We start from the raw sequence: 27970 nt of genomic DNA, 5'->3' as shown, positions 1-27970 counted from the left end.
GCGGGAGCGCGCAGGGCCCGCCTCGGACGCGCGCGCACACTCCCCGCCCCCAATCTGGGAGCCACTGGCGGCCGGCTCCGCGCCTCATCGCCGGGTGCAGCGCATCTCAGCGCGGTGCAACGCGACTTCCTTCCTGCAGCTGAGCGATCGGGGTTGGTGAGTCCTGGGTCTGGAGACCCGAGGAGGGAGGGCTCTGCAGAGAAGCTGCAAGCTGGGCTGGAGAAGCGTCAGCGGCTCCAGTTTCCTGCCTTTAATGCGTCCCTTTGCATTTGAGGGGGCAGGCCGAGGTGCTGGATAAGTGGGGAGTCGAGGTGACCTTTCCTGTTCCGGGCGGTAAAGAGCTCCCTGGGCCCCCCTAAACCCTCCTCCCCAACCCCTGTTTCCTCATCCTCTGTCCCCGCAGCCGGGATTTGGGTGACGTCAGACCTTGGATGCTGGAGCCTGAGCCTGGGCCCTCCACACCACAACCCCCCAGTCCCACCTGGTAGTCCCTGGAAACCGGCCTCCTCCTTTTGGGATGGCGCATGCAGCTAGGGATGGGGGCGACTGGAATCGGGTGACCGTGGTATCACTAAAGGCGCCTGCAGGTGGACCCAAGTTGTACTCACCCCTGGGCGGCCGACCTTTGTACCGCGGGTCTGAGTAGCCTGATTTTCGGAGGAGGGGGGGATGGGTGCCCTGGCTAGGGCCCAGATACCGCCCGGGCTTCGGGTATTGGGATAGGTGCGGGATGTAGTGCATCCAACGTTGTCACTCGTCGGTCACGAGGAAGGAGGGGAAGAAGTGAAGGAAGCAATCTCTGTCCTTGCCTTGGGGTTCTTCTGATCTGGAGTCAAGTAAGACTAGGACTGAAAATTGGCTGTCAAAGGCTCTTAAACCTGTGATGTACCAGCTTGAGGAGATTAGCAAAGGCCTGGGCAGGAGAGGAGAGGAGAGGAGAGGAGAGGCAGGAGCTGTCAGGAGGATACTACCTGGAGGTGGGATTTGGAAGGAGGCAGAGGCAAGAGAGGGCATCTCAGGGTGGTGGTATGGGCAAAGTCCAGAGGAGGGAATGAAGCAAAGATGCTACACCCAGCCTGTCTGTGGTGCGTCTGGGGGAGGGGTGGTCTAGAGAAATTTGCAACCCGTGCTTCACCCATTATGTCTTCAGCATTAGGACTTTGAAAGAGAGAGATGATTCTGGCAGGGGCATGTTTTGCAGAGATATTTTGCTTGGTGTTGCTAGTTTAGGTTCTGTGGGAACTTGGAATGACAGGGAGCCAACTCTATTGCTGAGTGGGCCACAGAAAATGGAGTGTTAGTGGAGCTATATTATGAGTCCTGGGCTTTGTGAGTCTTTTCCTTTTAAGTTTTTTTTTTTAAAAAGTATTTATTTTATACATGGATCTTTTGCCTGTATGTATGTGTGTTGTGTGGTGTGTGTGTGTGTGTGTGTGTGCAGTGCCTTCAGAAGCCAGAAGACAGCACTGGATGCCCTGGGACCGGAGTTATAGACATTTGTGTTGTGAGTTGCCTGTGGGTACTTGAAATTGAACTTGGGACCTCTGGAAGAGCAGCCAGTGATCTTAACAGCTGAGCCATCTCTCCAGCCCCAGTATGACTGTTTCTTTAGCCCCCTCTCAGACTGGTCACTGCTGAGCAATTTGATTGCCCTCTCTATGTATCTTTCTGCTAACACTCTAGGGACAAAATAATTGGACTAAGTAGTGACCTCCCTTGAGGTGGTGGTGGTGTGTGTGTGTCTGTGTCTGTGTGTGTGTGTGTGTGTGTTTCAGAAGAACCCTCTGAGTTCTTCCTTTTCCCTCTTTTTTTTTTTTTATTGATTGTTTTTTTCCTTTTCGCTCTTCTTCTCTTTGCCTATCTGGCCTCCTCCCCACCAGATTTCCTCTCCATGCTACACTTCCTGCCTTGCTGTCAGTCTGGAGTCTGAAAGTTTCCTGAAGGAAGTATGATGTGGCTGGGTTAACAGAAGTGCCGGCTTTAGCCTGTTTAGGGGAAGGCATTAGTCCTCCCACTCTCATACCTTGGGAGGATATCCAAGTCTTGAGTACTAAATATGGGTTGACTGTGCCTGATCTGAAAACTTCACTCCACCATGGACCTGATCTTCCCTGCTGCAGGACCTGTTCCCACTAACTTCATACTAAGGAGTGGAACAAACTACCATCTGGGTTCAACCTCCAGATTGTATGGAACTCCGTAGGATGGCACATGCCTGTAATCCCAGCAGTTGGGTGGCTGAGGCAGGAGTATTGCTGGGAATTTAAGGTCAGCCTGGGCGACTGAGCAAGGCTATCTCAAAACAAAACAGCCTCCATCTGTGAGGTGTAAAGAAAAGCCTGGACGAGTGAGCTAAGCATTCAGTGACTGCTTTAGAACTTATGCAATGGGATGCGGAGCAGGCCTGTCTAGGAAGGCTTCACAGAGGAAGTCGTGGAAGTGGCTAGACATGATATTCTGCGTAAAGTTGGTCAGCCTGAGCCGGGCGTTGGTGGCGCATGCCTTTAATCCCAGAACTCAAGTCGGGAGGCAGAGGCAGAGGCAGAGGCAGGCGGATCTCTGTGAGTTTAAGGCCAGCCTGGTCTACAGAGCAAGCTCCAGGATTACACAGAGAAACCCTGACTCCAAAAACAAACAAACAAACAAACAAAAAAACCAAAAAAAAAAAAAAAAACCAAAACAAAGAGAGAGAGAGAGACAGAGAGAGGCAGAGAGACAGAGAAACTGGTCAGCCTGTGGTAGAGAAACAGAATCAGAAGGGGTTATTTGTAGCTGATTGGCATAAAGCTTCGAATGCCAGGTGAGGGATCTGTAGGAAGCCAGTCAGCAGCAGCTTGGCAGCACAGCCAGGAGAGTGCTGTTTTTTCTGATGGTGATTCACAGTTTCAGGGCTTCAGGACTACAGATGGAAGTAGATAGACTACAGATAAGGATGCTCACTCAGGTCAGAGGCAGAGCAGGAAGTAGAAACTTCCATCTTAGCCAATAGGCTGTGGGCAAGAAGAATGACTGTTTTTGTACCAGAAGATGAGGGGCTCTTGCTGGCAAGCTGAGAGCACTTAGAACTAAGTAGTCTCAAGCCCCTGGCTGGACCTGAAGCCAGGCTTGACTTCTTTCTACCATGCACCTTATTTTTACTACTGCAGGACCAGTCACAGTAAGCATTTGAGTAAATTACAGTCCAGGTTATTTGAGTCAAGTGTAATGGTATGGATCTGTAATCTCAGCAGCTGGAAGGCTGAAGTAGGATTTCTGGAATTCAACACCCGTTTGGCCTACTAGTGAGTTTTAGATCAGCCAGGGCTACCTAGCAATAGCCTGCATTAAAACAAACTAAAAAACAAAACAAAACAAAACAAAAAATCAAAACCAACAACAAAAGAAAACCAACAAAAATTTCAGATTATATTTGGTACCTTATTTGATAATAAGATGTTTTATTAAGCCTGTATATTTCAGGAGCAATGTTAACATGCCCCCAATTACAAAAGATTCTCACTGGAGGAGCATATTGCTACTTCTCTACTTCTCTATGTAAGAACTTGATTACAAAAGCCAGTCCTTCCTTCCTTCCTTCCTTCCTTCCTTCCTTCCTTCCTTCCTTCCTTCCTCTTCTTCCTCTACCTCTTCCTCCTCCTTCTCCTCCTAATCCTCTTCTTCTTTTTTTTTTTTTTTTTTTTCTTCGAGACAGGGTTTCTCTGTGGCTTTGGAGGCTGTCCTGGAACTAGCTCTTGTAGACCAGGCTGCCCTCGAACTCACAGCTCACAGAGATCCGCCTGCCTCTGCCTCCCAAGTGCTAGAATTAAAGGTGTGCGCCACCACTGCCCGGCTTTTTTCATCTTCTATACCACCCTCTCCCCCAAGAAAAAGGTAGCTTTGTTCTAAGGACAAAGAATTCTGCATACTTCCATTTTTGTGATTTCAGCCTCCTGCAACCCTTCTGAGCCTTGAATTACCTCTGCCTTTACCTTCAGCAGCAAACCAGACTTCTGCCCTGGATAATTTCCATGTGACTTTTTGACTTCTGTGTGTAACTGAGCTAACCTTTAAGAAACAACTTGGGGTCTGTGATAAGGGTCAGGCTGGAGCCAGAATTAGGGGAGGCAATAAATAGGTTTTTTTTTTTTTTTTTTTTTTTTTCCTCCTCTTCCTGCTTGTTTTTCTCTTTTTTTCTGGAGGATGTCATTGTGGAAGCAGATTCTCCTTCCATATCCCATTCTGTTTGGGGAAGGTAGTGCCTCCTTCAGTCTTGTTATCATTGGCATATGGTTACTTATGCAGTTTTGAGTTCTTCCCCAAACTCAGGGACTTATGTGCTGTGGGTTTCAGGGCTAGAGAGGGGACCTACTGTCTTCTAACATCTCTTTTCTCTATTGCATGGGCAGTGTCCCTCTGTGTCCTCAGGCTCCACGCCCTCAATCACTGGACCATTTTGTCTGTATGCCCTGCCCAGAAGACCCCAGTCTGGATTCACACTCAGGATGAGGAAAACTTCTAGAGATCATCAGGCCAGGGTAGTCTGACTGCTTCCAGCAGCGTGTCCTATCTTAGTCGCCACCCCTTGTCACCTAAAAAGCCTAGAAACTCTTCCCTCATTCTCATCTGCTCTGCAGTCTGTGCCATGGGAGGAATATCCCAACCTGGACTGTTGTCCCAAAGTCCTTTTTTCAGAGGGTGACCGGGTGTGCTAAGGGAGTGTCCCGCCCCTCTCCCTGTCCACATGTTCTTCTTTAGAGTAAGAGCTTTGAAATTTTTAAGTTTTATTTTTATTTTGTGTATATGAGTGTTTTGTCTACATATGTATTGATGTGCCATGTACATGCCTGGTGCCTTCGGAGGCCAGAAGAGGGTCTTAAATCTTCTACACTGGACTTAGAGATGGTTGTGAATTGCCATGTGGGTGCTGGGGATTGAACTTGGTCCTCTGGAAGAGCAGCCACTGCTCTTAACATCTGCATTGTCTTTCCACCCCTCCCTCCCTCCCTCCTCCCTCCCTCCCTCCCTCCCTCTCTCCCTTCCTTCCTTCCTTCCTTCCCCACCCCTTTTGAACTTTTCAAGACAGGGTTTCTTTGTGTAGCTCTGGCTGTCCTGGAACTCATTCTGTGGACCAGGCTGGCCTCGAACTCACAGAGATCTGCCTGCCTCTGCCTCCCCAGTGTTGAGGTTAAAGGCATGCACCACCATCCTCATGCTTCTCTTGAGTTCTAGTAAGGGATGTCCTTGTACTCTGTCCTATGGATACTGACCCTTTGTGTCTCCCAAAGTACCACTGCCCATCAGTTATTTCTTCCTCCACTGTATCTTGAACGTCTCTACTGCTTTCTTTGATATCTTCCTCCTGGTTTGTAAATGTGGTTAAATTTCTTGGCCTGGAAAAAAGCTTTCTAGCCCAGTATCATATCTGTTGTTGTTCTGTTCATTTATTGAAATGGGGTCTCATACTGTAGCCCAGGCTAAATTTAGTCTCCTTTTTTTGTAGGTGATAGGTGGGTTATAGGGATGACCTCATGTAGCCCAGGATGACCTGTAACTCACTATGTGGATGATAATGAACTAGAACTAATCCTCTTGCCTCGACCTCCCGAGTGCTGGAATTACAGGTATGTTCCAGCACACCCATTTTGTAGGGTGTTGAAGATTGAACTCTGGACCTTGTGCATATAGACAAAGAACTACAGCCCCAGCTCTTGTCTTGTTTGGTTTTGATATGGTATCTTGCTCTGTAGCCCAGGCTAGCCTCCTGCTTTCTCCTCCTAAGTGCTGCTATGATAGGCATGCACCATCAAGCCTGGACATTTAAAAAAAAAAAGATTTTATTTTTGATTATGTGGAGGCGTGTATATCTGCATGTGGGTATGTGCACGTGAGTGCAGGTGCCTGTGGAGGTCAGAGGTGTCAGTCCCCTGGAGCTGGAGTTACAGGTTGTGAGCCACATGGTATATTCTTAGCCACTAAGCCGTCCCTTCAGCTGCTAGACTTACTTCTTCTCACTCATGTTTTCCTAGTTTCTTGGCAGCATGGCTTTTACTCTATTGCTTCCTTGAAGCAGTGACCTTCTGACTATTAGGTCACACCTGACTGCTCCATGGCCATGACCATTGTTGACCTAGTCATTAAAAAGATTTAAGATAGATCTGTACTCATTAATAGGAAAGTTTTCCTTTCCTTTTTTAAAAATATTTTTCTTGGGGCTGGAGAGATGGCTCAGAGGTTAAGAGCAGTGGTTGTTCTTCCAGAGGTCCTGAGTTCAATTCCCAGCAACCACATGGTGGCTCACAACCATCCATTATGAGACCTGGTGCCCTCTTCTGGTGTGCAGATATACATGGAAGCAGAATGTTGTATACATAAATAAATAAATAAATTCTTTAAAAAAAAAGCTGTCTTGAAAACACACACACACACACACACAACAAAAAACTCTCTCTTAAAAAAAATATTTTTCTTGGGGCTGGAGAGGATGCTTAGCAGTTAAGAGCACTGGCTGCTCTTCCAGAGGACCTGGGTTCAGTTCCCAGCACCCACACCGTGGCTCACAGCCATCTGTAACTCCAGTTCCAGGGGTTCCAGTGCCGCCTTCTGACTGTGGAAGGTACCAGGCCTTCATGTGGTGGTATGCATACATACCCGAAGCAAATCATTTCCCAGCGCCCACATGGCTGTAACTGTAGTTCCAGGGGGATCTGACACTCCCTTTGGCCTCCTCATCCACTGTACATACATGGTACACAGGCATACATGCAGGCAAAACACCCAAACATTAAATAAATCATTTTGAAATAATTTCATTCGTTTACTTATTGTGTGTACATGTATGTGCTACATCATACTTATAGAGGTCAGAGGACAACTTTTAGGAATCAGTTCATTTCTTTTACCAAGGCTTTCAGGCTTGGTGACAAGTGCCTTTATCCACTGAGCCACCGTGTCAAGCCCCTTCCCTTCTTTTTCCTTCCTTCCTCCCTCTCTCCCTCCCTTTCTTCTTTTCTTCCTTCTTTCCTTCCTTTCTTCCCCCTCCTCCTTTTTGAAGCCAAATTAGGATTTGTATTTATTTTACCTTTGTATTTATTTTACATTGAATTTGTTTGCATGCAATAAAATTTTGTTTCTTCAGGGAGACCTTTTGCTTCCTTTCCTGGCTTAGGGACATTTGTTCCTCTCCAGTGAGCATCATCTCAGTGTGGCAGGGGAGTTTACGTATGGGTTGAATCAGGTCCATTATGGACAGTGGTACATCTTGGGTCTTTTGCTCACTTGGCTATGTTCAATGACCGAAGAAGCTGGGTTGAAATCCTTGGGTTCTGCATTACTCCATGGTTGTTGTTCGTTTGTCTGTTTTTGAGACAGGTATTCTCTATGTATCCCCATCTGACCTGGAACTCCTTATGTAGACAAACTGTCTTTGAACTCACAGAGATCTGCTTGCCTCTGCCTCCCTAGTGCTGGGATTAAAGGGAAATTGACCATGTCCAGCTTCTGCATTATTTATTCTTTCTCTTTTTCCTCTGCCTCTCTTCCTTGCCTTTTGAGGCAGTGTTCTTGCTTCTTAGTTCCTGTTGTCCAGGCTGGCCTTGAACTCAGGACCACCCGCCTCAGCCTCCCTTCAAAGTGCTGGGATTATAGATGTGAGCTTACAATTTGGGTGGGTGTGTGTGTGTGTGTGTGTGCGCGCGCGCGCTGCCTTTGGAGGCCAAAAGTGCCAGACTTCTGGAATCCACACAAGGAGTCTTAGAACCCTATGTAACTCCAGATTCTAGAAGCTATGAACATGAGAGGGTATGGGGGAAGGGAGAATAATGCAAATAATGTACTCATATATAAAATTCTCAAAAATTTCAAAAAAATTTTACCCCTGTGTGGTGGTGTATGCTTTTAATCTTAACCCTTAGGAAGCAGCGATAGGCAGATTTCTGCAAGTTCAAGGCTAGCCTTGTCTATGTAGTGATTCTAGGCTAGTCAGGACTATATAGTAAGACACTGTCTAAAAAATAGATTTATTCATTTGTGTGTGTGTATGGAGGGGGTATGTATGCTTATGCATTGGCTTATGTATGGAGGTCTGAAGATAACTTGAGTTGGTTCTCTCCTTGTGGCTCTGGGGACTGAACTCAAATCATCAGGCTTGATGGCAAGCATGCATATCCTCTGAGCCATCTCTCTGGTCCTGATACTGCTCTTTTCTTTTCCACTTTGGTTTTTTAAGACAAGATGATTGGGAGCCCAGTGTGGCCTCAAACACAGTGACATAGCCAGAGACCTTACACTTGAATCTTCCTGCTTCTACTTCCAAGAACTGGGGTTATAGGTGAGCACCACTCCCCTGTTGTATAATTTGAAGGGTTTCTTTTGAATATGCATGTGTGTGGAGGTCAGAGGTTGATATCAGGTGTCCTCCTTGTTTTCTCTACTTACGGCAGGGTCTTGTTGACTTTGCTAGGGTTGTTAGCCAGCTTGTCCTGAGGATAGCCTGTCTCTGCCTCCTAGCTCTGGAATTATATGCCTGTCCCCTCATCCAGTCTGCTTCTGCATGGGTGTTGGGGACCCAAACTCTTTTCCTTATGTCTGTGTGGCAAACACTTTGTCCTCAAAGCCATCTCTCTAGCTTCAAGATTTTTATTTTTACCTTTTTGGAAGGGTTGAGAGGACAGAATCTTAGTATGTATTCCAGACTGGCCTGGAAATAATGGCAGTTCTCCTGCCTGAGCCTCCCAAGTCCTGGGATTACAGGCCTGCATCACTATACCCAGCTCAAAGTATTGTTGTTGTTATCATTATTAACTCTTTGGCACGTGTATATGTGTGTTTGTGTATCTGTGTATCCCTGTGTGGGAGCACATATGTGTGCATTTGGAGGCAGTGGTTGGCATCAGATGCCCTCCTGGCTTGTTCTCTACTCCATGTATTGAGGTCTTTTGCTTGCACTCAGAGCTTCCTCATTTGGCTGTTCTCACTGGCCACCCTGCTCTGGGGATCCCCTTCTCTGGTACGGGAGAGCTGGGGAACAAGTAAGCTACCACTTTTGCCTGGCATTTACGTGGGTGCTAGAGGTCTAAACTCTGATCCTCATGCTCTGGAGTAAGTGCTTCATATACTGGGCCATCTCCCCAGCCCAGAAAGTTTTTCTTCTTCTTCTTCTTCTTCTTCTTCTTCTTCTTCTTCTTCTTCTTCTTCTTCTTCTTCTTCTTCTTCTTCTTCTTCTTCAGCTCATTTTCTTTTGCATTTATTTATTTGTGTTGGTTTTTTGAGACAGGGTTTCTCTGTGTAGCCTTGGCTGTCCTGGAACTCACCTCAAACTTACAGAGATGTGTCTGTCTCTGCCTCACCATACCTGGCATCCACCATGTTTTTGAGACAGGGTCTCTCCTGCTTTTCTGCTCCGCCTACTTTGGACCAGCTGGACTTCAAGCTTTCTAGAGATTCCCCTGTCGTCTCTACTTCCCATCTTGCTACAAGTGTGAGCCATCACATCTGGCTGTAAGGGATCCAGGGATTGAATTTGGGTCTGCAGACTTGTGCAGCTAGTCCCACTGAGCCATCTCACCAGCCCTCAAAGCTTTACTTGTTCATTATGATAAAAATTCTAGCTTTTTGGCATATATATAAAACAATGTCTGAGTTGGGCCTGTTGGTGAATGTCTGTTATCTCATCACACATGAGATTGAGGCAAGATTGTCATGAGCTTTAGGCTAGCCTAGGATACATAGTGAGTTCTGGGCCAGTCTTGGATACAGTGTGAGATCCTATGTCAAACCAATCAACCAACCAACCAACCCCAAAGTAGACTGAGGGGTTTTTGATGTTGTTATTAGAACAAAATCCTTCATTGTGTCCCATGGTTTTAAGAGCAAAACCAGATCCTGACCATGGCCTTCAAGGAAGGGATAAGCCCATTTATTTTTCACCTCTCCCCATCTTTTAATAATATTTTAATTATGTGTATGGATGCGTGCATGATGGTACATGTGCCCAAGGAGACCAGAATAAGGTATTGGATTTCCTGAAGCTGGAGTTCAGATGTTTGTGAGCTGCCTGGGAACGGAACTTGGGTCCTCTTCAACAGGAGTAAGTGCTCTTAACCTCTGAGCCCTCTCTCCAGCGCCTTGCAACGCTTTTGCCTTTCCTTTCCTCCTTCCATTTCAAGCTTTCTGCCCAGTCTGCCTCTGTATTGCTTGAATAGGGACGCATTGCTCTTTTGGCCTCTTCTGTTTCCTTACTCCTTTTGCCCAGCTAATGCCTGTTTGACCTTTGCATATTCAGATCTGATATTGCTTCCTCTGTGGAGCCCTTGTTGGCACCACTGGCAGGTCCCGGCAAGGTGTTGTTTCCCACAACTTTCTGTGTTTGCTGTCAGAGCACTTAGGCTGTATTGTAATTGTCCATTAACCGCATGCTCTGTTCTTGCCTCCTCCCTCTCATTGGTGTCACCAGGAGCACGAGGTCGACTCCTGCTGTATTCCAGTGCCCCACGCCTGCCTGCGTCTGCTTCTTTCCAGCTACTAAGTTCATGACTCATCTCACCTCCTCAAACCAGAGTCCCTCAAAAAACTCCTCCTCTAAAAGGGGGAAGAAAAACCTGAAGTTTTTCTTCCTCCATTGATTATTACCTTCTTTAATTTTTTTTCTATTTTTGTGAATTTGACTCAGTATCTCATGTAAGTAGACCCTTAAGGAAGTTGTCTTTTGTGAATAGTTGTTTTTCTTTTTTTAATAACTACCGACCCCTGCCCCTCCTTGTGAGACAGGACCTTTGGTAGTTCAGGTTGACCTTGAGCTCCTGATCCTACTGCTTCTGTCTCTTTATTGCTGGCACTACAGGCTTGCTCAACCATGCTTGGCTCATACTTACTTTCAGTTAAACATTTTTTTTTGGGGGGGCAACGATATTACACAGAAGAGTATGTGTCCTTCTATTCACACCCCCCCCTCCCCCCCGAGACAAGGTTTCTCTGTATTGCTTTGGAGCCTGTCCTGGAACTTGCTCCGTAGACCAGGCTGGCCTGGAACTCACAGAGATCCACCTGTCTTTGCCTCCCGAGTGCTGGGATTAAAAGCATGTGCCACCAACACCCGGCACACATTGCCTTTTTGTTCTGTTATCATGAATGCTAAGTTGAGTCATTTGGTCTGCCAGATTCTTTCATTTAGGAATGTCTTTTCTCTCTCAAGACTCATAAGCAGTCTGAAATATGACACTCACACTGTTGCTTTTCCGCAGCAACCTTCACACAGTGGTTTTGATAGCCAAGTATTCCCTGCCTGTTCCTCTTGTGTAGGGGTTGCAGAGTGGAGGTTTGTGTGTATGTGTGGTATATTGGTGTGTATCCTTACCTGTGTGTATGTGTGTGTGCACACACGCATGCTCATGTGAGTTCATGCAGAGGCCAGAGGAGAATGTCAGGTGTCCTGCTCTATCACCTTACTCCCTTGAGACAAGATCTCTCTCTGGAGGTCACTGCTTTTGGCTAGGCAGGCTGGCAAGCCCCGGTGATCCCCTAGTCTCTGATGCCCAACAGCAATGGGTTGCAGACGCATGTAGTCACATCCTGCTTTTTATTTAGGTATGGAGAATTCAAATTCAGGTCTCTCGTATTTGCACAGAAAGCCACTGAGTGATATCTCTAGCCCCAGAATGGTGATTTTTTAAGAATTCTGTCATTCCTTCTACTTTATCAAAAGAACTTTGCAGTGACTCAGTGGTAATAGTGCCTGCTATTCTTCCAGAGGAACTCGGTGTGATTCCCAGCATTTACATAGCAGCTCACAACCATCTATAACTCCAGTCCCAGGGAATTCAACGCCCTCTTCTGGCACTGCACGCACATGGTGCACAGACATACATTCAGGCAAAACACTTAGACACATACAATAATACACATTAAAAAAAGAAGAAAGAGATTTTGCCTTCCCCACCCCACGCACTTTGATTTTAGGTTCTGATGATTGACCAGGGCCTTGCACATTCTATTCAGTTTATTTATTTTAAAGAAAGATTGAGTTGTAGTTTCTGGGTCTAGATGATTCACCTGCATGTAGTATGTATGTGTACTGTGTACCATGTGCCTTCCTGGTGCCTATGGAGGCCAGAGGAGGACATTGAATCCCTGGGAACTGGAGTTGCAAACTGTTTTGAGCTGTGAGGTCTGTGCTGGGAACCAAACCTGGGTTTTCTGCAAGAGAAATCAGTGCTCTTGACCACCGAGTCATCTTCCAAGCCCCCTTTAAAATTTTTTTACATTTATTTAGTGTGTGTGCTGGCACATAGGCACACTAGCCTCGTGGAGTACTTGTGGAAATTTAGAGAACGGGTTGTGGGAGTTGGTTCTCTCCTTCTACTGTGTGGGGCTTAGAGACTGAGCTCTGGTCAGCAGGCTTGGTCTTAGACACTTTACCCACTGAGCCATCTTGCCTGCTCAAGCCTTGTACATTTCTAATATGTGATCTACCACTGAGCTTTATCCAACCAAGGTCCCTTTATCTTCCCATCGAACCCTGTATCCCAAGCTGGCTTTCACCTGTGCTCTTCCTGCCTCAGCATCGTGAGTGCCGAGATGACATAAGACGTGAGCATCTTTTTACTCAGTGTTTTGTAAACCATTATTGGCATTATTTATATTTCCCCCTAACTTTTTATATGGAAACTTAAAAAATTTTTTTTTACTTAAATCAGAAACAAGCTTCTTTTACATGTCAATCTCCGTTTCCTCTCCCTCCCCTCCTCCCCTGCCCCCCACTGACCCCTTATCCCAACCCCTTTCTGCTCCCCAGGGAGGGTGAGGCCTTCCATGGGGGATCTTGAAAGTCTGTCACATCATTTGGAGCAGGGTCTAGACCGTCCCCAGTGTGTCTAGGCTAAGAGAGTATCACATTATGTGGAGCGGACTCCCAAAGTTCATTTGTGTACTAGGGGTAAATACTGATCCACTACCAGTGGCTCCACAGATTGTCCAGACCTCCAAACTGACTTCCTCCTTCAGGGGGTCTGAAACAGTCCTATGCTGGTTTCCCAGCTATCAGTCTGGGGACCATGAGTAACCCCTTGTTCAAGTCAGCTGTTTCTGTGGGTTCATCCAGCCTGATTTTGACCCCTTTGCTCATCACTCCTCCCTTTCTGCAACTGGATCCCAGGAGTTCAACTCAGTGTTTAGTTTGTGGGTGTCTGCATCTGCTTCCATCAGCTACTGGATGAAGGCTCTAGGATGGCATATAAGGTAGTCATCAATCTCATTATTGGAGAAGGGCTTTTAAGGTAGCCTCTCGACTATTGTTTAGGTTGTTAGTTGGGGTCAACCTTGTAGATCACTTCACATTTTCCTAGTGCCAGAATTCTCTCTAAACCTATAATGGCTCCCTCTATGATGGTATCTCTTTTCTTGCTCTCCTCTATTCTTCTCCTGACTCAATCATCCTGCTGAGCACCCTCATGTCCTCCTCTCCTCTCTTCTCTTCTCTTTCACCTAACTCCCTCTCCCCTCCCCCATGCTCCCCATTAGCTTAGGAGATCTTGTCTCTTTCCCCTTCTCCAGGGGACTATGTATGTCTCTCTTAGGGTCCTTCTTGTTTCCTAGCTTCTCTGGGCATTGTGGATTATAGGCTGCTACTTCTTTGCTCTAGATCTAAAATTCATATATGAGTGAGTACATACCATGTTTGTCTTTTTTGTGACTGGGTTACCTCACTCAGGATGGTTTCTTATAATTCCGTCCATTTGCCTGAGAATTTCAAGATTCCATTGTCGTCCCCCCCCCCCCCCCCGCAGAATAGTACTCCATTGTGTAAATGTACCACATTTTCTCCATCCATTCTTCAGTTGAGGGGCATCTAGGCTGCTTCCAGTTTCTGGCTGGAAGCCAGACATACAAATAATGTTGCTATGAACATAGTTGAACAGATGTTGTTGTGGTATGAATGTGCTTCTTTTGGGTATATGCCTAAGAGTGGAATTGCTGGATCCCATTTTCCTGAGGAATCGCCATACTGATTTCCAAAGTGGCTGTACGAGTTGGTCCTCCCACCAGCAGTGGAGGAGTGATCCCCTTTCTCCACATCCTCTCCAGCATAAACTGTCATTGGTGTTTTTGATTTTAGCCATTCTGACAGGAGTAAGATGGTATCTCAGAGTTGTTTTGATTTGCATTTCCCTGATGGCTAAGGATGTTGAACACTTTCTTATGTGTCTTTCAGCCATTTTAGATTCCTCTATTGAGAATTGTCTATTTAGTTCTGTACCCCACTTTTTAATTGGATTATTTGGTGTTTTGGAGACTAGCTTCTTGAGTTCTTTGTATATTTTGGAAATCAGCCCTCTGTCAGATGTGGGGTTGGTGAATATCTTTTCCCATTCTGTGGGCTGGCATTTTGTTTTTTTGACTGTGTCCTTTGCCTTACAGAAGCTTCTCAGTTTCAGGAGATCCCATTTATTAAGCTTCTCAGTTTCAGGAGATCCCATTTATTAATTGTTGATCTCAGTGTCTGTGCTACTGGTATTGTGTTCAGGAAGCAGTCTCCTGTACCAATTAATTAGAGGGTACCACCTACCTTCTCTTCTAAGAGGTTCAGTGTGGCTGGATTTATGTTGAGGTCTTTGTGCATGGCGATAGATATAAAGCTATCTGCAGTCTTCTACATGCCAGCATCCAGTTCTGTCAGTACCACTTGTTGAAGATACTTTCTTTTTTCTTTTTTCTTTTTAATTTTAGCTTCTTTGTCAAAATTATCTGGAAACCTTAAAACCAAAGTATAAAGTTAAAAAGATAGTTCAGGGCACAATGTGTCTTTACTCAGATGGATTCATTGTTAACATTTGCTCTATAATCAGGCTTGGTGGTAGCAGTTGCTTTCCTTCCTTCCTTCCTTCCTTCCTTTCTTTCTTTCTTTCTTTCTTTCTTTCTTTCTTTCTTTCTTTCTTTCTTTCTGCAGGGTTAGGGGATGTGTGTGGGAGACAGGGTTTCTTTGTATAGCCCTGGCTGCCCTGGAACTCACTCTGTAGACCAGGCTGACCCTGAGCTCAGATCCACCTGCCTCTGCCTCCCAAGTGCTGGGATTATAGGCATGTACCACCACCACCCAGCCCTGTGTCTTCATTTTAACATTATAGATAGTTTTGCTTAAAAACAAAGTAAAATTAAACTTTAAATAAATGTCAGCCAAGCTTTGAAAATGATACATTGCCATTGCCCTTGACCATTTTCTGGTCTTGGTCCCATACATGTCCATTAAGGGTATTGTTTTAGCAGGTGATTGCACAGTGGCTTCCCTAGCCTTACCTCATCAGTGATGGCTTAATGTATGTGCCAGCGAGACTCCTGCTGAATTTCTGACACCATGTGCTCCAAATGCTGGCAGGAAGCCCTGCCTGGCAATCTTCCCACTGTGCCTTGCCTTCCTGAGCCTTGTACCTTTTCTCACACATGCTTCTGGTTGTGAGCCATCATCATCAGTGGTCTAAGTGTCTGGGAATATGCCTGATTGCTTCCTTCCTTTTATTTCACACATCCTCCTCCAGGTCCCTTGTAACTTGCCTCGTAATAGCCTTAGGGATCCCAGTCTCACTACTGTGGCCCAGGCTGGCCTTGAGCCTGTGATTTCCTGAATCAACCTCCAGAGTGCCAGGGCTGCAAGTGCATACCAGCATGGCAGGCTTGTTCCCCATGTGTGACTGACTGCAGGGGCTATGGACTACTTCATGTGCAAGGCATGGTCCATCTCTGTCTTGCTCAGTCTCTTTCCTTGGTACCTGAAAGATAATGATGTTCTAATAAGTGAACATATATGGCAGGAGGGAGGCCAGCTTAGCATAAGAGGGTCAGAGAATGGGATATCCTTTCCTACCTCCTACGTGTTTTCTTTCTGTTTTTGTTTACTTATTTGTTACTGTGTGTGCTACATGTGGTCAGAGGATAAAAGTTTTGGGAGTCAGTTCTCTTCTTCCATTGTGGATTCCAGGGATCTAACTAGTTGTTAGATGCGTGCAGCTTTTACCCAGCTGAGTTATCTCAGTAGCCCTGGGTGGGGTTTTCTGTGGATAGGCTGTGCCTTGAGGCAAAAGGTGGTTCTAGCTTCATTTCTGTAGTTGTTAAAACACCCTGATCAGCTGAGTTTGGTGGTGCATACCCTTAATCTCAGTATTCAGGAGGCAGAGGCAGGTGGATCTCTAAAAGTTGTAGACCAGCCTAGTCTACATAGAGGATCCGCGGCCACGAAGGGCTGCGTAGTGAGACCTTTTCTCAAAACAAAACAATGAAACAAAACACACCAGGAGGGGAGAGTTTGTGATGCTTATAGTTCCAGGTTATAGCCCATCACTGAGGGGGAGTCAAGCAGGATCTTAAACAGCTGGTGACATTCCATCCGTGGTCAGAGAGAAGGAAGCACACAGACGCTGCTTGCTTACTAGTTTGTACTCAGGGAGTTTTCTTCACTTACACAGTCCAGGATCACCTGCCCAGGGAATGGTGCCTCCAACAACGTTCTGGGTCTTCCCACATTAATTAACAGTCAAGACTTCCCACAGACATCCCCGTAGACCAACTTGATCTAGGCAACTTCTCAATTGAAGCTGTCTTCCCAGATGATTATAGAGGGTGGCAGGTTGACATTAAAAACTAGCTAGCAAGGTAGAAAAGGTGTGGATGATGCTGTGTTGACTCCTCCAGGTGAAGAGCTGCTCCATTGAGGCTCAGACCACCGTGGGAATGGGAATCTGTCGTGCCTCAGAGAGGGTGAAACATGGCTGGAGTGTAGAGGGGAGCTGCGGTAGACGGTGTTCTGATCCTCATTCTCATCTAGTTTTTCTTTCCTTCTAGTTCAGGACAAGGAGGTGTGAACAGACTCCTGGGCTGGCTGGTCCATCATGGCGGGTAAGGAGGAGTAGGCCACGTAGACATGGAAAAAAGCATAGAGGAGCTGGCCCTTGTCAGAAGTCTTGCTCTTTCTGTATGCACTCTTGTCTCCTGGTTTCTTACCCCACCTCACTCCCATTGTGGCTTGTCTATCTGAGGACTTCACAGCACCATCTAGTCCTATGTCAGATGTTGAGCCTGGGGACCTAAGTTGAGCTGACAAAGTAGCAGCATGGATGGCCTGTCCCTGGTGTTACCACTGTACTCAGACTTTTTCCTCCGGTTTCTGGTTTCTAAAGGCCGAGAGGTACACAGTGCCCAAGCTGAAGGGCCAGTGAATTGAACGACTAATGATGGAGTGGAGGCCAGGACCCACATCTGCAGACCCTCACCCGTGCCATCAAACTCACTATTTCGGAGAGCAACTCACCCTGATTATGATTTTTGTGTTCCTTTGAGAGATGCTGTTTTAGCATCTTTGATTACTTTGGGATCATCTTGGAAGATTCAGAAAATAGACAGTTGGGTGGGGATAGCAAAGCAGCCAGGGCATAAGGCCAGGAATATATAGGATCTAAAGGCAGCCTGGCTTGGGGGGGGCACATATAGGACCTATAGGACCAAGAAGGGAGGCCAGGAGAGACATCCAAGGTGATGCCCTGTAGTGTATCTCACCCACAGAAAAAGTGAACAACTTCCCACCATTGCCCAAATTCATCCCGCTGAAGCCATGTTTCTACCAAGACTTTGAGGCAGACATCCCTCCTCAGCATCTCAGCTTGACCAAGCGCCTCTACTACCTCTGGATGTGTGAGTGCTGTGGGGATGAGGGGGAGGTACTGGCCTTGCTGGGGGTGGGGGGAGGTGCTTGCGCATCCTGCTTTTCAATTGTAGCATCTGCATGGCCTGGGAAGTCTTCCCCCTGTTGGTCCCCCTGTTGGTCGCCAAGCTCACTTCCACTGGCCGGATCCACAGCTGGGCCCCAGTTTCTTTCACACAGGCTTCTCCCTCTTCTTCCCCTCCTTGCTCTCTCTCATTCACAGAGCCTATGAGCAGGGTTTCTTTTTGCAGTGTTATTTGTCTTTTTGTTTTTCTACCCTGTCCCACTGGAGTACTTTTCCAGGGAACCCGTGGTGACTGCCAAGACTCTGGATTTGGAGAAGAATCCTTCCTTTAAAGCCTCATGTTTCTTGATGTCTTGCTCAAAGAGAACAGCATTCAGCTGGGAGTTAGGAGACGTGGAGTCCAGTTTGTCTGCTCTAGTTCCCAAACAGTAGGTTCTCTGTTGTAGAAAGAGAGTATGGCTCACTGAGTTCCAGGTAGCTATATGGTCTAGGGGCCCGATGTTCTAGGATGAGAATTTAGAGGTGCCTGTTTCTGGTGCTCTGTGGCAGGTTAGTGGAGTGGTATCATCGGGAGGTGTATGGGCTTGACCTGGCTCAGGGTAGTCAGAAGACACTGCTTAGGCGGAGGGGAGGCTGTGGTGTGACTGCGGGGTATCTGTTACAGGTGACACTGCCTTGACTCAGACCTGCACTCAGCTGTGTCAAGAAGGAAGGAAAGAATACTGTTTTGGGCTAGTGTGGTATCTCAGTTCATAAATATGGAGTGAACACACTAGCCCCAAGCCTGATTACCTGAGTTCAATATCTGGAACCCATGTAAAGCGTTGGATGTGGTGGCATGTACCTGTAGTTCCAGTACAGGGTAGAATGGGACAGGAGAGCTAGGAAGGCTGGCTGAGTTTGGAGTAGAATTGCAGAAACAAGAGAGACCCTGCCTTCACAAGGCAGATGGAAAGAATGGTTCCTGGAGGCTGTCCTCTGTGCACTGTGTTGTCTTTGTACACTGTGGCAAACACAGACACAGACACACCACATACACACACTGAGACACAGACAGACAATACACATACACACACATCATACACACCACACATACAGGCATACACAGACTCAGACACATCACACCACACACACACACACACACACACACACACCATACACACATGGCACACATTATACACACATCATACACACCACACACACACACTGAGACACAGACAGACAACACACATACACATATACACTGTACACACATCATACATACCACACACACCACACATACAGGCATACACAGACTCAGACACATCACACCACACACACACACCATACACACACGGCACACACTATACACACATCATACACACCACACATACACAGACACACCACACACACACACTGAGACACAGACAAATCAAACACATACACAGACACACACCATACACACTACACATACCACACATACAGACACACACAGACTGAGATGCAGAAACACCATATACACACATACTTAGACACAGACACACCACACACACACACACCACACACACACACAATGAGACACAGACAAACCACACACATACACAGACACACACCAATCACACATGCCACACACTATACACACATACACACCACACATACAGACACACACAGACTCAGACACAGAAACACCACACACACACACACACCCCGTATACACACGCCATACACGATACACACATACACACCACACATACCACACATACAGACACACACAGACTCAAATACATCACAACACACACACACACACACACACACACACACACACACACACACTAAAAAGCAACAAACAGAAATCACCATCTTTACAACAGGCTCTTCATGGGACAGTAGCCATAGCAGAGGGTCAGGCTCACAGACTGTTCTAGGACCCTAGGACCTGCCTTGGCCTATGGGCAGAGAAGTGTTTCCTGCCCTGTAACACGAGAAGAGGAGGAGTTGGACAGATTTGGGTAGCCTATAGATGTTGGAAGGAAAACAAGATTGCCCTTGATGGCTTCTGTTTTTCCCATTAAATAAGGATTACGGGGCTGGAGAGATGGCTTAGCAGTTAAGAGTACTGTGTGCTCTTCAAGAGAACCTGGGTTCAATTCCCAGCACCCACATGGAGGCTCACAATTGTTTGTAACTCCAGTCCCAGCCCCTCTTCTGGCCTCCACAAGCACTGCATGCATATGGTACAGATACTCATGCAGGCGGAACACCCATACACATAAATAATAAAAAAAAATGGTTAAAATAAAGAATGAACATATATGGACCAAGGGTAGGGGTTTGGGGGAAGGTAGGTGTCTATGTTCATAGAGAAAGATAAGGATGCAAAAACCAGCTACCAAGATCTCTTGGACATGCATAGGGTCATCTGAGGTTGGTTGTCATGAATTTCTAATCCTTCCAGGCTTCCCCTGGCAACCTTTTTTCCTTAAGGACATTCATCTCAGGCAAAGATGTGTGTTATAGTCATTCTGGGTCAATGCATACCTTTAATTCCAGCACCTAGAAGGCAGAGGCACATGGATCTCTGTGAGTTCGAGGCCAGACTGATATGCATAGTTTTACACAACTAGGGTAATACTGTAAAAAAGAAGAAAGAAAGAGAGTATAACAAAGATTTGCAGACTCTTAAGCTGGACAGGGAGAAGAGTAAAGACAGAGACTGCCTCATGGCTAGAGAAGTACTGGCTGAGTCAGGGGGTATCCATCCCAAAGATAGAAAGGAGAACTGTAATATAAACATTAGAGCAAGTGAGCTAGAGATGGGGTGAGCCTGGGAAGAGTGATGCTAGCCAATGTGATGATGGGTAGTGTCTTTTCTGTATGTAAAGCAAATACAGGCCAGCAGGATAGTTCAGCAGGTAAAGGGGCTTGCCATGAAATCTTGACAACCTGAGTTTGATCCCTAGAGCCACATAGTAGAAGGAGAGAACCAACTAGGGCTAGGGTTGGAAATTCTCCTCTGACTTCCACAGGTGCATTACGGCAAACACGCACGCACGCACGCACGCACGCACGCACGCACGCGCACACACACACACACACACACACACACACACACACACACACACACACACATGCAAGAGAGAGAGAGACAGAGACAGAGAGAGAGAGGCACACACGTTTTTAAAGAACAATCAATAAAAACAACAGAGCTCTAGGAAACTTTGAAGAAATGAACAGGAATGGAAGGAAATACCTGAAATATGCAAGAAGTATCCATATTTGTTATGGGGCATGGAAGAAGGCTGTGATGGGTGTAGCTGCACAGGTGACATAGTTATCAGGCCAGGTTGGGCTTAGGGGCGCATTCTGCCTGGCCCTAGGCTCCTGGAGCTCCGCCTTATGAGAAGATCTGGCCCAGGAGCTGGATTTAAGGGCTATAAATACCTCCTTAAGTCCTTACTAGGTGCCTGTCAGGTGCTTTGGTCCGGAAACAATGTATCTAAAGTTTGAGATTGAGGAGATGAGCGTAGGAGCTAAACTGCTTGAAGCCAAGATTGAGCCCATTTTTTGTTAACTCAGCAGGTCTTTGGAGGACTCAGCTTCAAGTTCAAGGAAGGGAGTTGCCTAGGGGCTGAAGAGCTAGGCATATGTTAGTGCCAATGTCTGTTTTTAATCTGTAAAATGAAGAGTCCTTAGACCTCTGCTGGATGTGACTTGGTGATATCATGAGTCCTAGGGTCTTCTAGGTTAGGTGAAAAAGAGGAAGAGGCGTCTGGATCTTTAGTCTGGATGACTGACTGGGATTATATTTGGGAACTGCACAGCAGCCCAGATCTGCAGGTCAGAGGAAAGTGAGAGAGGCTAGGAAGACATCTTGGAGGAAGAAGAACAGTGGTAGTCTGAGAAAAGAATTAGGTAAGGACTAAGCACACCAGGCACATGGTCTAGTGGTTTGAAGAGAAGGTTTTAGAATTTCTTTTTCTCCCCTGCCTTCATGTCCCTACTTCATAAGAAAATATATAAGATGAATCTCTTGCCTTGGGGTTGGTAATTGGTGATTGCTGTGGGCCTAGAAGGACTAAGGACTGAGTTTTTTAGTCAGTCCTTTGGCAATGGATCCCAGCATCTTGCATGCTAAGCTCAATTCTAACACTAAGCCACCTCCACCCCAACCTGGAGGCCTTTCTTACAAGGACAGGACCCTGAGGCTTTGAGATCCTTCCAGGGGGCTTTCTGGGCAGAAGCTCTGGGTTCTTGCTCTAGAGACTCTTGGCTGTTGGGATTTCTCAGATCCCTAGGGGTGGATTTGGGGAAGGGTGGACCCACGCTCCCAGCTTTTTTTCTTACAGTCTGTACTCCCTCTGTGTGTGTGTATGTGTGTGTGTCTTCGTGTATTCATTGGTATGGCTTGTGGGTCATCTCTGTGTGTGTGTGTTTGCACTTGTATTTGTATGTGTATGTCTTGCTGCTTGTTTGTGTTGTTGCCATGTATTTGGTTGTGAGTCTATATGGAATCCTGGGTGTGTGGCTCCATGTTTGGATACTCACATCTCTGTATGGACTTTGGTGTTTGTGTGTGTGTATCTGGTGTCTATCTCCGTGTGCGCATGTGCTCCTGGGTCTGCAGTGAACAGCGTCACGCTGGCCGTGAACCTGGTGGGCTGTCTCGCGTGGCTGATCGGAGGCGGGGGAGCCACCAACTTTGGCCTCGCCTTTCTCTGGCTCATCCTCTTCACACCTTGCTCCTACGTCTGCTGGTTTCGGCCCATTTACAAGGCCTTCAAGTAAGTGGTTGGTGCTGACCCCAGCTGCTACCCCTACTTCCCTCTGTCTGCTATCTCCCAAACTCTGCCTGCTATTTTCCTTGTTCACCTTTGACTGGACTGTCAGGTGGGGTTTGGGGCTTCCTGGGAATTCCAGGCTGGGTTGAAAGAGTTGGGAGTGGGACCCTTCTTATTTCCTTCCCTTTCAGTCTATCCTGCTTGTCAAATTTTGCCTATGGGGCTGTCTTGGTGGAGCTGTCCATCCGTGTACCAGTGGGGAATGAATGACAGATTTGGTACCAAGAAGACCCTTTATTCATGTGTCACTGGACCCAGCCATCCAAGAACCACTGACACTATTCATGTCCAATGATGCCATCCAATTCTGTGCCAAAGGGAATACCTATCTATGTATTGATGGGGCTAGCTGTCTTGGTGCCAGTGAGTGTCCACCTAGTGCCAACTGGGATTTTCAATCTTTGTACCATTAGGGCTACACATAGCAACAAGGCTGTCTTGATGCCAACAGAATATACACTTCAGTTCCAATGGAGCCTTAAATCTCTTTGTCAATAGGACTAACCATTATGTGCCAATTAGCTACTGTTGTGGTGCCAATAAGGTATCTATCTTAGTACTACTGAGATTTTCTATGTCTGTAAAGCCATCCATCCCTGTTTCAGTCCCTTGATAATGGAGCTGTTTATTTTTCCCACAATGGAACCAATTGTTCTCTATGCCAATAGGATCATTGATCCATGTGTCATGGGTGGCCCTTTCCTATTTAGACTCTCATTTAAAACAGCCTTTAAATATCCTTGTCATTTATGCCCCGAGGAGCTTTGGGTTCATGAGTTCAGGGAAGACCAGTGCTTCTGCCCAGGTGACATACCATCTTCTCTGACACAGGACAGACAGCTCCTTCAGCTTCATGGCCTTCTTCTTCACCTTCATGGCCCAGTTGGTCATCAGCATCATCCAGGCTGTGGGAATTCCAGGCTGGGGTGTCTGGTAAGAGGCAAAGGGCTGATCTGGGGCTAGGAGGAGTTGTTTGCTTACCTCTGTGCTAAGATGATTTGCTTTTAAGGACACCAAGTGGCTTTTTATGGGTAGAATGAGGGGTTTTGGGGTAATGGAGTAGTGTTCACCATAGGATAAGAGAGAAAAGAGAACTGGGAAGGGGTGTCTGGTGGCCAAGGAGAGTCAGACTTTGTGTGAAAGCTGGGGAGGAAAAGCCTTCTGGCTCAGGAGCTCTGGGAGCATAGGCTCAGGGGAATCACAAATATGGCCCCTCTGTGGCTAGTGCTATAGCCCTCCCTGTGGCGATGAGATGATCCGAGGGGTGGCTCGTGGGTCCCCTTTTCCTACATCCATAGTCCCACAGCTGGCTTCTTCCTACAGTGGCTGGATCGCCACCATCTCCTTCTTCGGGACAAACATTGGCTCAGCGGTGGTGATGCTCATTCCCACGATCATGTTTACAGTTGTGGCTGTCTTTTCCTTCATCGCTCTTAGCATGGTATGTGTAAACCTCGAGGGTGAGGAGTGGCTTTGGGAGGGCTCTGTGATCTGAAACCACCCTTCCTCAAACTTACAAGAGGATTCAGGTGCTGGGTGGTGGTGGTGGTGGCAGTGGCAGAAGCAGGTGGATCTCTGTGACTTCAAGGCCTGTCTGGTCTATAAAGTGAGTTCCAGGACAGCCAGAGCTGTTACACAGAAAAACCCTGTCTCAAAAAAGCAAACAAAAAACAAGAAAAAAGCAAAAAAAAAAAAAAAAAAAAAAAGAAAAGAAAAGAAAAGAAAAAAAGGGTCCAGGAGGTTGGGGAGCTGGTGGGTAAAGTGCTGAGGACCTGAGTTTAGATTCCCCAGAATCCATAGCCTGACATGGTGGCAAACGGCTGCAACCCTAGAGCTGGGAGCAGAGCAGAAATAGGCAGATTCCAGGCCTCAAGGCCAGCCAGTCTAGCTGAAGTGGCAAGCTTCAGATTCGGAGAGAGGGGCATCCTCCAAACATGAGGTGGAGAACAATGGGATAAGATAGCTGAAGCTGACCTCTGGCCTCCACATGTACATGCACAGGCAAGTGAACCTGCATTTGCATACAACACACACAAGTGGGGTTCTGGGTAAAAATAACGCTTGCTGCACCATTGTGAGGATGAGTGCGAATGCCAGGAACCCATGTAAAGCCAGACACTATAGGCATCTGTAATTCCAGCGCTCCTCTGGCAAGATGGGGAATGGAGACAAGAGACCTTGTGGGCCAGCTAGCCTGATGCATACAGTGACAATATAACAAGAAACCTTGTCTCAAACTAGGTGGAAGGCAAGAATTGACACTGGAGGTTATCCTCTGACACCTGAAGTCACATGAACACACACACACACACACACACACACACACACACACACACACACACTCATTGACTTATCCTCATTGACTGACTTATACTCTAGAGACCAATTTTTCACAGAAGGATCCCGTCTGTTTCCTGAATGGCTACCTATTCCATTTAAAAAAATATATTATTTATTTTTGGCTTTTTAAGGCAGAGTTTCTTTGTAGCCCTGGCTGTCCTGGAACGTTACTTTGTTGATCAGGATGACCTCAGACTCAGAGATCTGCCTGCCTTTGCCTCCTGAGTGCTGGGATTAAAGGTTTGTGGGACCACACTCAGCTTTAATTAATTATTTATTTGTTTTTTGAGATAGGGATGTGTGAAATCCAGACTGGCCCCAAACTCAAGATGTATTGAAGAATAACCATGGCCTCCTGATCTTCCCACCACTGTCTCCCAAGGACTTGGGTTACAGGCGTGTGCCACAATCCTGGCTTTTATATTTTAGACAGCCTCTTGAATCATGATTCTCCTGCCTCTGGGGATTGCTGGCATTCAATAACACCGCGTTTGCTTTCCTCTTTGACTAATCCTTCCTTATGTTTTTGTTCCTATAGGTTCATAAGTTCTACCGGGGCAGCGGGGGCAGTTTCAGCAAAGCTCAGGAGGAATGGACCACTGGAGCGTGGAAGAACCCACATGTGCAACAGGCAGCCCAGAATGCAGCCATGGGGGCTGCACAGGGTGCCATGAATCAACCGCAGACGCAATATTCTGCCACCCCCAACTACACATACTCCAATGAGATGTGAGCCAGCCAAGCCTACCAGGAGGCAGGGCTGGGGGCCAGTGGGACAGGGGGCTCAAGCCACATCATCTGTGTGGTGACCAAGCAGGGTTCCCCCTTCCCTTTTCTCCTCCCCAACTTTGTACAAAGAATCAGAGTTATATATATATATATGTGTGTGTGTATATATGTATATGTCTACCCCCTACCCCCACCTTTTGGGTCCTGCTCTTGGCACTCCGAGAGCTGTGGGCTGCACATGGAGTGGTCCTGTGCATTGGTAGCTGAGTTCATGTCCCCTTGTGAAATAACGTGCAGTGGAGATCTCTTGTTGTGGTGCTAGATGTCTGTTTAGAACTAAACCAGCTCCCCTCCACCCCATCCACCAGGTTGCCCCCTCTGACCCTGACCCAGGGACTCCTTGTGGGGCAGGGGGAGGCCTAGCAGAGAGCCTGGCACTCTGTGCAGGGTTATGAGCCGAAGCTATTTCCCCCTTTGGTCCCATTGGGAAGCAACAGTATTTTGCATTCATGGTGATAAGTAGGTTCTGGAGCGTGGGATGGAGAGGATGTTTCCTTGCTCCCCTCAACCTCTTTCTCCCCTCGTTTCTGCCTCAATGTTAGACTCTTTGTGCTCTCCTCCCTAGCTGGCTCTTCCAGGATCTTTCTCCTCCCCACATAGCTTTTCTTTGTCTTCCTAAGGCTGAGGTCCCAGTTATGTCTGCTTCCAAGACTGCCCAGATCCCCAATTCTGATCTGCTCCCCAGTTCAAGGAAGCTGACATGGGAGATGAGCCAGCCCTGATGTGGAAGGGGCACACCACTTGGAGATGGAGAGCCTGTTTGGTACTTGACACCCAGGGAATGGAAACGCAGGCCTTTCTCCTTGGTTCTGAAAGCCTGGCCTGCAGTGGCAGGCTACTTCTTTTCCCTCTCTGACTTCCCTCCCTTTTCTCCCCGATCCTCCTTTAGCCACCCTGCATTTCCTGTGGAGCTGGGTTGTGACTTGTTAGCTGTGAAGCCACTGCTGGAACAGAGGGCATGGAACTTATTGACCCCTGGGGGAGGTATGGTTGGCCCCAGCCCACAAGGGCTTCTAGGTATCTCAGAGTAACCATTGGAATCCTGGGAGGAGTAGCTAGCTGTTCTATTTGAGTATGGCAGATAGGATTGAACTTAGAGGGCGAGGTCTGAAGCCGGGGATCAAAAGAGAAGTCAAATAGAAGCCCACTGAGAGAGGGTAGCTTACCTCTCCAATCCCTCTTGCCCTTGGCTACAGGACAGATTCTGTTTGGATGCTCCCAGGCTCAGTTGAAGCTGCAAGCACAATGTTCTGAGCAGGATTCCTGGTTGACAGGGAGGGAAGGAGGATTCTTCCTTTAGTTTTTTGATTAGTGAGTGTGGCCCCTCCCTCTTCTTCCATTCTCTTGAGAACTAACTACAGGACTTGGTTCCTGGCCTTTTCTTAGTTCTGTTGGAACCCTCTCCCCTTCACGACTGATCTCAGTCCCCAGGACTGTCTCTTCCAAGCAGTGGGTGGACATTGCCTGGTTGAGGATCTGGTTGTGTGAGGCCTGAGGTAGGTAGGCCATGCCAAGGAGCAGCTGCCTGTTTCTCACCTCCTTCCAACAGAAACTCACCTGGACTAGGTAGACTGGAGAGCCAGACCCCACTTAGCCATTCCAGGCTGCTTTATCTTGGGACCTAAGACCTGGTTTCAGGTCTCCTTGAGCTTTGATTTTCAGCTTCTTCCTTGTAAGAGAAGCCAAGAGTCTCTGAAAAGTTCCCTTCCTAATGACCCCTTAGGCTTAGTTGATTCTCTCCCCTACTGTTTTCCCTCTGGAGAGCAGTTGTCACATGCCCTGGTACCCTACAGAGACCCAGGGCTACGCCCTCCCTCTTCTTCCCTTCTCCTGACCCCAGACTTCTTTTTCCCTTCTCTTGGTCCTCTGGAAGTTCCGCGAGGGCTGTGATCCAGCTGCCAGCCTAGCATCCACGATCTGTTGGATGTTACCTCCAATTTCCTGTCCTACTGCCCTTTCCTCTTTCCTGGCTCAGACCTATTGGCCATGCCTGGCGCTGCCCTTGGGAAAGCCTGTTACCAGTGTCTGGCCCAGCTGCTCAGGCCCTGGAATGCTGCATCTCCAGGCAACTATGCACTTTCATGAGGAGGGAACCAGGATGAGAAAGGGGGCTGGGCACAGATGGTTTAATTTGGGGGTGGGAGGAGGGCCCAGTTGGTTCTGGGGATCCTCCTGTCTGTTGCCAGCCAGTGACCTGCTTTTGCATTCTCCTGGTGCCCACTGCCCCTTGTTTCTGAGAGACACACATTATTCCCTAGCTGGCAGTTGACCTGCCTGAGCCAATGTGTCTATCTGTGGTAACTGGATGAACCATAATAAAAGGGATCATTTGACCCTGTC

At 47.2% G+C, this 27970-nt stretch overlaps 1 protein-coding gene across 2 annotated transcripts; it reads left to right on the top strand.

Annotated features, from left to right (window-relative positions):
* Nucleotides 1-27970, top strand: Scamp5 (secretory carrier membrane protein 5). Of its 2 annotated transcripts, XM_027414968.2 has the most exons (8): nt 30-156; nt 5480-5600; nt 16804-16857; nt 17521-17649; nt 22288-22444; nt 23333-23434; nt 23825-23942; nt 25380-27970. In XM_027414968.2, exons 3-8 carry the CDS (start codon nt 16851-16853, stop codon nt 25572-25574), a joined length of 708 nt encoding a protein of 235 aa, XP_027270769.1. In that variant the 5' UTR covers nt 30-156; nt 5480-5600; nt 16804-16850; the 3' UTR covers nt 25575-27970. The 2 variants fall into 2 exon arrangements, with proteins under 2 accessions (XP_027270768.1, XP_027270769.1); XM_027414967.2 differs by lacking the exon at nt 5480-5600 and having other exon boundaries at nt 1-156.

The sequence above is a fragment of the Cricetulus griseus genome, chromosome 4 (genome assembly GCF_003668045.3).
Source record: "Cricetulus griseus strain 17A/GY chromosome 4, alternate assembly CriGri-PICRH-1.0, whole genome shotgun sequence".
Classification (NCBI taxonomy): Eukaryota; Metazoa; Chordata; class Mammalia; order Rodentia; family Cricetidae; genus Cricetulus; species Cricetulus griseus.
The sequence above is the reverse complement of the archived record's forward strand: the minus strand, read 5'-3'. Positions and strand labels throughout refer to the sequence as shown.